Source organism: Pseudoliparis swirei, chromosome 3 (assembly GCF_029220125.1).
Source record: "Pseudoliparis swirei isolate HS2019 ecotype Mariana Trench chromosome 3, NWPU_hadal_v1, whole genome shotgun sequence".
NCBI lineage: Eukaryota > Metazoa > Chordata > Actinopteri > Perciformes > Liparidae > Pseudoliparis > Pseudoliparis swirei.
The window spans coordinates 4,011,604-4,023,750 of record NC_079390.1 but is presented as its reverse complement, the minus strand read 5'-3'; the positions used below and the strand labels follow the sequence as shown (position 1 = coordinate 4,023,750).

General features: G+C 40.8%; 1 protein-coding gene across 1 annotated transcript; it reads right to left on the bottom strand.

Moving 5' to 3' along the window:
• Positions 1 to 2,026: 2,026 nt before the first annotated feature.
• tmem135 (transmembrane protein 135) lies at positions 2,027 to 9,228 on the bottom strand. The gene is made up of 15 exons (XM_056440254.1): positions 9,048 to 9,228; positions 8,450 to 8,577; positions 7,914 to 8,006; positions 7,686 to 7,719; positions 7,516 to 7,581; positions 7,312 to 7,358; positions 6,764 to 6,805; positions 6,506 to 6,679; positions 6,363 to 6,432; positions 6,096 to 6,263; positions 5,906 to 5,969; positions 4,632 to 4,708; positions 4,204 to 4,302; positions 4,047 to 4,114; positions 2,027 to 3,272 (listed from the first exon to the last, which is right to left on the bottom strand). Exons 1-15 carry the CDS (start codon positions 9,183 to 9,185, stop codon positions 3,137 to 3,139), a joined length of 1,404 nt encoding a protein of 467 aa, XP_056296229.1. The 5' UTR covers positions 9,186 to 9,228; the 3' UTR covers positions 2,027 to 3,136.
• Between the last annotated feature and the right edge of the window lie 2,919 nt (positions 9,229 to 12,147).

Here is a 12,147-nt window from a genome sequence, read left to right as displayed (position 1 = left end):
TTTATTCAGCTATTTACATATTGTGTTGCTATCAATACTGTAAATCAATTAGTTACAAATGTGGCACTAGAGGAAAAGTCAGGAGTCTATAGAAATATTGGGATGTTACATCTTTGGACCTCACACGTGGAAACTAATTATGTATATAGCTTGTGTACAAAGTTGACATGTGACCACTATAAACAGAACAACCTTCATGGTTAGGTGTTGGCAAGGTTTAAGGTTTACAAAATCACAAGGAACTAGAACGGGCACTCGGTAGAGCGCATACCTTCACATATCACAAGATTGGGCATTGAATTATAAACATTTTGGCATTGGTTGCATGCCAATTGGATAAAAATTTACCGCGCTATGGTAAAAATAAGATTTTGACCTTTTCATGACCTTGACCTTGACCTTTGACCCGATCGATCCCAAAATCTAATCAAATGGTCCCCGGATAATAATCAATCATCCCACCAAATTTCATGCGATTCGGTTTAATAATTTTTGACTTATGCGAATAACACGCACGCACGCATACAAATAAATACACGGCGATCAAAACATAACCTTCCGCATTTTCAATGCGAAGGTAATGATATTGTGGAACTCATGAAAGCTTTGTCGTTAACATCTTGTCCTGCTCTGGAAAATGTTTGATTTTTAGCATTAGATGAAGTTATCTTCTAGCCCGACCCCCTCAAAGTGAAGAAAAGAGTCGGCGGTAACCTTCGGCATTTTCGTTAGACGTCATGATCTGGTGAGGCCGGATGACTTTGACATTTTACAAAGCCGGAGAAAGGTTCGCTCTCTCGTAACGATCTTCATCGAGATCTGACTCAGCACAAAAAAACAAAAAAAACTCCTGCAGTTGGATTGAAAAATATTTTTAATATACACTCTTGTCGCACAAGTAAAAAGAAAACATTTGCCGAGAATTGAAATATAATTCTGTGCAATAAATTGCGTTAACAGCACACTACTATTGAACACCTCTAGACACTGAACAAGCACGGCCTCGTGTTATGGAGCTCAGGTGTCTAAAGCTGCAGGTTGGTTTAAAGAAAGGAATAAGAAGCTAAAACCGTCTTTTCAAATAAACTACCACGCACATGAGATGTGCACAAAAAGATGCAAAAACCTCTAGTTTAATCATTTCACATCTGTAATTATGTCATGATGAATGGTGTGCAATGCAATAGTTTCATTTGCGATGAGCACAGCACTTTTATATAAACTGTTCCCATGATGTCATTAACTGGAGAATTAGTCACACCACGTATCACCAAGTAAAAGTTGTAATGCAAACTTTTCAGAGAATGTGAAATATTCAGAACTTGTATTTTTTGGGGTGGATATCATCTCTCAGCAACAATATTAATAACAAACGGGGATTTAGCTTTGCTTTTTATTTGCAGATATTCTTTATTGTCTTCAGGAAACGATCCAATGTGGCCTCAAACTCACCGGTAAACTAATAAGTAATCTTAATTAAAATGCAAACAGCGGACATTATCTTTCTATATTCTATGAGCTCACATGAACCAGAGAATTCATTTGATTTCATGTTTTGCCTGAATTAGTAAATATTGAATATTCAGCTTTATAGATGTATTTTTGATCCTCAAACACCTCCAGAAAATGAAATGTAATATGCAATAACTCCATAAAATATATTGTGTGGTATTTAGTCTATTTGCATTGCTATTAATCTGTTTATTCTCTGCTCTCAACTGTTCTTGTGATATTGAAACTGTGTTTTTATTAAAAAAGGCAGCACATGTGTATTTTACTGTAAACCCAGTGAGTTACAATAATGACCCAAACTCAGAGTTCTCGGGCCGTATCCCAGTGACAGCAGTAATGGAAAGATCACTTATAGCTGTGCATTCATGTAAATCTAAAATAATTTAAGACGGACGACAATAATGATGTCTAAAATGAGTTAGTGTGCAAAGCATACTAGTAAGAATGTAGACATATGCACACAGTATGGAAAAAAATCAACATTTCTTCAAGCCCGATAGCTTAATATATGATCTCATGTTTCAGATTAGATTTTTTTAATAAACATATATATATATTATACAAGTGATTTGCAGCATATGTAGTAAACATATTCTAATTTCCTGCCTTCACATGATTTCCCCCAACAACCTGGTTTCTTGTAATGAACAGTCTGTGATTTACAAATGTTTACTTAGCAATATTTACACTGGATTTATGTGTCTTCAAAGTCAAATTATTGGTATTTTCATCACTAAATTAGTCTTAGAAACCGACAAATTACCAAAACATTTTGGTAACGCTTCACCATCTTCTCCACCGACGTGGCGTCCATATTCACCGCGGTTCTTTCTGCTTCCTTGACCACATCCCCTATAAAAAGGTGACTCTCACGTGATTGCAGTCATTATGGTCAAGTGTAGTTATACAAAAATAAACCACTATCATGAGGTTTGGTAAAAACTTGCATTTAAAAACACAATCAATTTGAGTCACGCGTTAGAAATGGTTTCACGTCACAGATCGCGATGGAAAGACATCTCCCATCGTCTGCCGTGGAATACAAGATTTGATCATCACTTACACCAATTTAAATAGTTCACATTCAGAAAGCATCAAGGAGTTATGAGCCTAAATTATTCCTCTTATTAAGTCAGTCAAAATCGGGTTTTTAACGGTTCCAAATAATAATCAAAAAAGGATGAGTGAGTTTCGACCCCGTTGTCAGAGCAACCTTCTAAATAACAATAAGGTTTTTGACCTTATTACTACCTTCTATATCTTACACACCAGGTAATGTCACCCTGCCAAAAGAAAATGGGAAATTTCGGACACAATATAATAAGTATAAATAATAACGAGTTATTTATAATAAATACTTCTCTATGCATGATATTCATTTGATCAGTTACCGGATTGCATACAAGCCAGGGCCAGTAAATGTGCTTGTTCAGCACCGCTATTGAAACCCATGACGCCCTGCTGAGGCTCGACATCCCGCGGAGCTCCTCCCATCTCGTAACACCACCTCTTCCGAGCCGTCAGGAAAAAAAAATCCCCAAGTTCACTCAGAAATAACGGCCCGTCCCATTTCCCGTCGAAGTAAAACCCCGACAGGCCCTCTCCCGCTCAGGGGTTCACCGACTCAACCGAGCGGGACGTCGGCTCCGGGTGGAAGCGCCGTGGTGTAGCGGGGGTCCAGTTTGAGGGCGAAGCCTTTAAAGTCCCGCGAGGCTTGAGTCCCGAACGCGTCGAGCACCTGTCGGTTCATCAGGGCAAACCTAGGGAGGGGAAAACGGAAAAATGGTCCGTGTGGTTATGAAAGACGCAACGCTTACTTGCAGATTAGCGCGACACGGTTGGACTGTATTGACTGTTAAAAAGGCAGAATTTGGGGAGAACTTGCAGAATTTGAACCATATCTCATTGTATAAAAGTATGAAAAAACGATTGTGATTACAAGAATCAAATTGTGTTGTGGTTTTGAGTCACGGATCGGGTGGCGGTGAGCTATATCGGCACAGCTGGAGTACAAGCAGCCAGATTTTTTTGTCTAACCACATTCCCAAAAATATCCTGACAAACACACCCAAAGTCAGTATAAATACCAAATGTGAAACATTTACTTTGTTATCATCATCCTGAGCGATTATTTAAATAAAAACACACAATTTAAATTAAATGGGTAACATTTTTTTTTTTTAAGATTGTGGCATTTGCAGTTTTAATGACATATTACAAGCTGCTTGGAGCAAGCTCTTGGAAGTTGAAGTGGTCATAGTTCCCTCTCCTCCATCTATTTCATATTGTTGTAAAAACAGTGAATTTGAGAGCCTGCGTTTGTGTGACAATGAATGAATGATGCAACTCAGCTCCACCATGTTGTGGCTGGTAGCTCGCCCACAATGCATCCTGGTACATGTAGGCGCTTCAATGGACGGCATTTATCATTAACGCCGATTGTCAATCCACATATATATATAAAAAAATAAAAAAAGGTGTAGAATTGTCCCGTAGCAGGACAGTTGGACAGCGTCCACGGCACGCGTTCGTACCTGCCCTTCGTTAAGCGCAGCAGGAACTTCCAGTATGACGGCCTGAGGTTCTGCACCTCCATCACAGCCTGTGGAACGAGTCACGCGTGATGTCGTTACTAGGCAGACAATAATCCCGCGTATGAAGCATGACAATGCGTGTGTATGCGTTGCTTACAGCTTGGAAACAGATGGCGGTGGAGATGGTGTACAGGACCGTGTCCGCATGAGGAAAGTAAGGGAACCGCCCGGCCTCAATGCCCTTGAAGTACATGGTCTGAAGACAGAGATTACGACAGTTTAATGATGAACTGGGGGAAACGGACACATTTCAGATGAGCAGATGGTATCGTAGCGCGTTACGAACATGCAAGTCTATCTTCTGTTATTGTTGTTCTTGTATTTGAACAGACTCGTACACACCGGGACTGGATGTTTGATGAAAATGTGTTTGTTTATTATATGAAAAGAGGAATTTTGCTTTTTATGATATTCAGTAAATATGTTTTTGCTCTGCTTGAGATGAGAGATTAATGTCGGTGTGATTATTTTCCCAGACGGCCTTTTTTTTGTACCGTTTGAAGTGTTTCTGAGACGTTTATTTACCTCCACCAGCTTAGCGAAGAGATACATGGATATTGCCGTGCTTTTGTAGAAGAACATGGACATACCAGCCAGGAAGCCTGGAAAGACAGAAAAGAGACAAACAGATTAAAAAAAGGGAAGCAAACACGTGTATGGGGGAAACAAAAAGAGCGAGGCAAAATCTGAAGAAGAAGAAGTGAAATGCATATTATATAACCACGTGACAAAGGCCTGTGATATATTCTTTAATAAATAGTAATTCCATAATTGTTTGGTCACCACACACACACGTCTCACACACACGCCTCACACACACGTCTCACACACACACGTCTCACACACACGCCTCACACACACGTCACACACACACACGTCTCACACACACACCTCACACACACGTCACACACACGTCTCTCACACGTCTCACACACACGTCACACACACGTCTCACACACGTCTCTCACACACGTCTCTCACACACGTCTCTCACACACGTCTCACACACACGTCTCTCACACACGTCTCACACACGTCTCACACACGACTCACACGTCTCACACACATGTCTCACACACACGTCTCACACATGTCTCACACATGTCTCACACACGTCTCACACGTCTCACACACGTCTCACACATGTCTCACACACGTCTCACACACGTCTCACACACGTCTCACACACACGTCTCACACACACGTCTCACACACACGTCTCACACACACACGCCTCACACACGTCTCACACATGTCTCACACACACGCCTCACACACACGTCTCACACACGTCTCACACACACGTCTCACACACACGTCTCACACACGTCTCACACACGTCTCACACACGTCTCACACACGTCTCACACACGTCTCACACACGTCTCACACATGTCTCACACATGTCTCACACACGTCTCACACACGTCTCACACACGTCTCACACACGTCTCACACACGTCTCACACACGTCTCACACACGTCTCACACACGTCTCACACACGTCTCACACACGTCTCACACACGTCTCACACACGTCTCACACACGTCTCACACACGTCTCACACATGTCTCACACACGTCTCACACACGTCTCACACGTCTCACACACGTCTCACACGTCTCACACACGTCTCACACACACGTCTCTCACACACGTCTCACACACACGTCTCTCACACACGTCTCACACACGTCTCACACACGTCTCACACGTCTCACACACGTCTCACACACGTCTCACACGTCTCACACATGTCTCACACATGTCTCACACACGTCTCACACACACGTCTCACCGGCAATCAGTGCATGGAGCTCATCGTCAATGTTGCGCAGCCAGCGCAGCAAGCAGCTTGTTCCCTGAGTGAAAGAGAGACAGACGTTCACGGGATGATACTCGCATGAGAACACAGGAGACCCTTCGGCAGGAAGAACTTGGGAGATGTTCGTTAACATACTGCCAAAAAGAAAGAAAACGGCGTGTACCTTATAGATACTGACGAAAGATCCTAGAAAGGCTCCTAGCTGGAAGTTGTCCTTGTTGTAGAAGAGGGAGGGCAGCCGCGAGGGTTTAGTGAACATGTACCTGAACGCTGAAGGCACTTTAAGACAACACTGGATCAGGTAGCCGACACTGAACATCCTGACAAAACCCTGGACAGGGAACGAAAAGAAAACATGTTTAATATCCCGTTAGCATTATAATTAGATTTTTTTTGTACATTTTCAGTATCAATATCAAAGGTGTCTTACTTTGACACAGTAGGTAATGCAGTTGTCTTGGTAATGCTTGCAGCATCTGTGCCTCGGACCCTTTTTGCATCTGAAAGAAAAAGAAAGTCAACACTCGGCCCAGAAGTACACATCTGTGTGTGTGTGTGTGTGTGTTCTCCTACATGGAGCGCAGCAGTTCCCTGATGCGGGCCACCAGAGTTTTGCTCGTGGGCGTTTCTCCCGACGGCTGTGAAGCCTCGGGCTCTCCGGCCGCGGCGCCCCTCTCGATGGACCTCGCGCAGATCGGTTGTCCCGCGACAGCGTGAGTTGGAATCTCTTCTTTCCCAATGATGAACCTGTCACGGGGAAAGCACACCGCCTCCGTCAGCTTCGCCGAAACACCATCAGTCGATCTAAATCCAGGAGAAGGGACGACTTACTTCAATGCGGAGAATGCAAAGCCTTTGAGGCCATCTTTAGACCTGCAGCAGAGAACACACCCAATTTAACTCACACTCGAACGTTCACTCAGACATCATTTTCATTTCTGACCCCTTGGCCAACGATTATAAATTGTACTGTAACAAGGGGATTTGGGAAGTTGACCCACACCCTCCATGACAATGTCAAGGGATTTGTCATAATATGGAAAAACGGTGTTAGACATGGTGGACCCCTCTGGGATGGACTTTGCCCTGCCAGATTAAAAACACTGGTACCGATGCTGACTTGATTTGATGATGTAACCGTAAATATGTACTTATGTTAGACTGGTGATGTGCGAATGTGTTATTTGCTGTGGTTTTTCAAATTATTTTGCATCTATTTGTTGTTGTTCTTCATCCTTTTATTTCCCCTTTCCTTTTGCATTTTATCCTTAAAGTCATGTCATGTGAATTTGTCAAATCAAAATTAATATATATATAAAGAAGGAGGAAAAAAAAGAAAAAGTTGTACTGTAGAAATCTGCCCACTGTGCAGCTCTAACCTGAAGAAGTACATGAAGAGCGATGCCGTTACGCAGAACAGGAGCACCTAATGGAACACAGAAAAAGGGGCAACAGGTGCAAAATAAGCATCGGCCAATTGGAGATTGGCAATTTGTGAAATAAAACAGAAAAGCAGCAGAAAAAAATAAATAATTATGCGTTGGATTATGACTTCGCTCCCTCACGCCTCCGTGTCATCTTACCTCGCCGTGTCTGACGGGTTTGACGATGCCTCGCGTCACGGCCATGCGGAACAAAGTCTCAGTGGCCTGACAACCAGAGGACACTGTCACGTATACATTGTGTGGAAACAAAAAGCATTTACATCTCTTTACGGATAACAAATCATGCTGAAATGAACAAAGCAGCTTACAAGATTTGTCATGTATATTGTCAGCAGGCCTCTCCTGACAGGGGGAGAAGAAAGGAGACGCATATAGATTATTAATAATCACATCTGATCCACACCTGATACTTGATGAAAACAACTTAAATAGGTCCCAAAAAAAAAAAGTGCCTTATGTTCTACTTTGCAAATGTGTATATAAAAAGACTTTCAGAGTTGAAACATCTCATGAGAATAAACAGACTGGAATGTCACCTGCTCTTGCGCTCCAGGAGGATGGCAATATAGGAGGCAGGCAGTGCCGAGCCAAACCCGGCCGACCAGGAGTTGAACCCTCCCAACAATTTCCTGGAGTTAGAAATATAGTGTTATTTTGATTTATATTTTACTGGAAATTGGACTCATATGCATATATTTTTTTTAAAGAAGCAATGTTTTGGGGAACTATAATCTCAATGTTTAAAATGTACGTAAATACTGTGTAGTCTTTACATTTTTTTTTATATGTGCAGTACTTTGTTCTTACAGAAAATGCACTACTTTTTTTAGGTGAGAGGCACTGACCATATATAACTTTTCTGCAATACCTAACTTTCCTCTCTGGGGATCAATAACACCTTATCTTATCTTCTTTTTCCAAGAAAACTCCATATAAAGCAACTCTGACAACAACAGCAGCAGACCGTGAGATAACAATCAATACACATTTCAACACTGACCGACTCAGTGTGCACTTTAATCGTAACTGAGCCTGAACTAAGTGTGTGTGCACAGTGTAAAAGGTTACTAACCTGAGGATGCAAAAGAAAACAATGTAGAGACCTCCATTGGCGGTGAGGAAAGAGGTAGACCAAAAGATCTCCGGGAGAAGCCTTTTAATGTAGTAATCCTTCTTCCTTCTCCTGAGAATGGCTGCTATCTGCAATGACGTCACACGGAGTTAAGTTTATTAAAAAAAAAGTCTTCACATTTGGCCGACCAAAATAATTTCACGGGTCACGTGACTGTTGTGCAATACTGTGTGAAACGACCCAGTTGGAGCTACAATAATAATAATAATAATAATGAATGCTCACAGTGTGCCACATTAAAAAACTGGTGTTAGTTGACTAAAATATATATTCGCTCGATAGTTTTAGTGTCCCGTCGTGTTTTATAGGGCAACGTGAAAGTATCGAAAGTACCTCTTTCACCGAGATGTGGACTTTTGTCCCCGATATAAAACTAGCGACACGTCAGTTATTTATCTTTACGACGTTATCTCGGAATTTACCAACTGCCAGTTGTGCTAACTTGATTAGCGAGCTAACTTTAGCTTCAGAGTCGCATAACCTGTGTTAATCAGCTAGCTACAAGTTCAAAGATGTCGGGTCAAACGGCCACATTTACCAGGTAAAGAGGGGCGTATATTTTGAAGGAGACCTCCATTGCACTCCTGGCTACGTCCACAGCGGACTGCACACACGACGGGTCCCAGGTGTGACCGATCTCGTAGCAGTTGTGCGGTATTTTGCTGAGGACGGCCATGTCTGTACCGCTGCTGACCGACCGACCGACTGCCAGCAACAGCAGACAGGCAAAGAGGCGGCGACGCGCGGACGTGCGCGTTCACGGTGACAGGAGCGCAGTCACCGATACGAGCCGTGCACGTGCACGACGCCCTCGGGACGTTCCTGTGATCCACGAATAGGCCACTTTATAGTCTGTGGCTACATTATGAATCAATGGTGTATTGAAGATTAGTGAATTAGACCGTGACAATGATGTCCTCGTAAAACCCTTCAGATGTCTTGATTATTTATTTATTTATTTGTTTATTTATTTATATATAAACATATATCTTTATTTATTTGTTTATTTATTTATTTATTTTAATGTTTTAACCAGGAAAAACCTCGTTGAGATTTTAACTTTTTTTTTTAGATCACAGCATGAGTAAAACCAAAACTAAGACTGAAGTCATCATATCCAGTTAACTCAGGTGCACATACCTCAGTCAAAAAATATCTAAAACCAGATGAACCTACTTCCAACTCTTTCTTAACATCAGATGTGTTTATTATGGTACTCTTACACACGTAAACTTAATAACCAAATCGTATATTGCGTCATTTAACTAAATTCTGAATAAATACCATGTATTACCACTCATTTATTAAATACACACGTTTTAATAGAAACTAGATTAATCATGAAAAGGTCCATTGATAAAAAAACGAATCAGAAGTATATGAAAGAGATGGTAGCTGTGTGAAAAGAAACAAGTGGTTTGTTATGTATCTACAAACAGGTTCAATGCCCCACCAGCTCACTGTGGATAGCACTCCAGATAAAAACGTAAATCTGTCTAAATATTCGACTAAATCTGGAATCAGATTAGGCTTAATCATGACACAAGATGTCAACCATCGCTGTAAAAAGAAAGAAAATCGGTATGCTAAGTCCTGTTCAAGTGAAGGCATATAGTACACAACATGATTGTGCCGTGTTTGTTTGTTTACTGGAGATAAGCCCATATACACACTCAAATGTGGATATTGTGTCTCTCTTGTTAGACTGTAACATAATGTAACAGCACAAACATCACAGAGCCACAAACATCTGACAGATGAAAATCATAACTCTAATGAAATGAATCAGCTGAAGAATATAAAAAAGAATCTGCCAGCAGGCACCAAGTGTTCCCTCGGCTGGGGCCTGATAATAAATTAAAACACAATGTTCTTTCAATGTGCTTTCAGGGGGCACAACGGAACTACAAGAACAAAGTAGACACACTCAATGTGTCAAACTTGATCCTGACATATGAGCTCATAAGAGAATATTCACAGTGCGAGATGTGAGAAGTTTTTTTCAGACTCGCTCAGGACCTTATTATCCTGTAGAACCACTTCACTGATATATTTGTTTTTAATGTCATAACTGTGCTTGGGTGGCTAATTTAACTTATATTTGTGGAGATTATCATTCCTAAAAAGTGATTAGAATTATGCTTGCGTGGTTTGTGTCATATCAATGTATCCTGCATACTTTGGAGGCACACGCTTCACCCACCTTGGTGTCGACAGGTGTAATGATCACATCTGGCCAGCAGGGGTCAGCCTCACCACTTTGATGCAGAGAACGACACACCTTGAGGCTGAGAGATGCAGGGGTGTCGCTGCTGGGTGGAGAGCATGCCATGAGCTGCATCAAATTCGGATTGTCTTCAAACTAAAGTACTATTAATACAAAAGGGGTTTTAACTACTTGTTTTGTGGGGCAGATTTGATATTTGATTTTTTGTTGTCTACTGTCTTATATATAATAATATACAAATTAAAATATATTGATGTTTACAACAAGTAGTATCAGTGAGCCATTTAAACACAACTCAGTGACCAACACAAACACAAACCAAACACCATAAAAAAAAAAATTTCAAATATCATAATCATTCATACGTTTCCCACTCAGCCACATCGTAGCTTTCGACATGTAGTAAGAGAGTATGTTCAAAAGCAAGAGGACTTCAAAAGCAAGAGGACTTCACACACACATCTTTCTACACCAAAGTATCACGGAGATATAAGCCAAGTATCAGCTATATTAATATCTTCATATTAAGGTTCATCAACACATTCATTCAGCAAATCATTTTGAAACATGTTCTTGAGAAGAAGAAAAAAACATTTCTCTTCCCTGCATTCCAGCTGGCATGGCTTCCTTGTGTGTGTCCCTTTTACTTGTGGGCGGTTTTGGGGGAAGTCATAGTCAGTCATTTCAGAAAATCAATCGGATTTCATTTTCAAAACAAATATGGCGACGCCTTTCTCTCTTCGCTTCGCATGTCCTGCTGTCTTCTCTTCTTCCACTTCTTTCCCAATACCTTCTTATTCTATCAAATGACGTGATTCAAATTTTTTTGCCGCCCTTCCCCGGCGATATCTGCGCGCAACAGCTGCGCTGTGACAGATCCAAAAAACATTTCAAGCACTTTACGGCACACAGCGCACCTTTTTTTTGCGTGTTTTTTCGTTTTTTTTTTTTTTGATTGTTTGTTTAAATACCATGTAATGATGTATTTGCATGTATTGTAAAGTACAAGTAAAGTAAAAAAATGGTTAAATGGTTTGGTACAAAAGAAAAAGTCAAATGGCACAGATGGTGCTCAATGGGCCCAAATGCAAATTTAGAGACCTAAATTAAAATTACTAAAAAAGTACCAACTATTGTTCTTTTTTTATTTTTTTGAGTTCAAGAGTTGCAGTCTGTTGTTGTATTGTTGTATTATTATTCTTATGATTTTTTTTGTTGTGCATGCATCATCCATGTATTCAAATCCCTTTTTTTTTCTTTTTTCTAAACTAACTGAAAAAAGAAGATTTCATCTTTATTACTCTTAACCAGTAACATATATTATAACATAACATTTACAAACAAAAAAAAGCTCATTGTCCTTGTTTTATTTATTACACCAACATTATTCAAATAATTGTTTGGTTTGCAG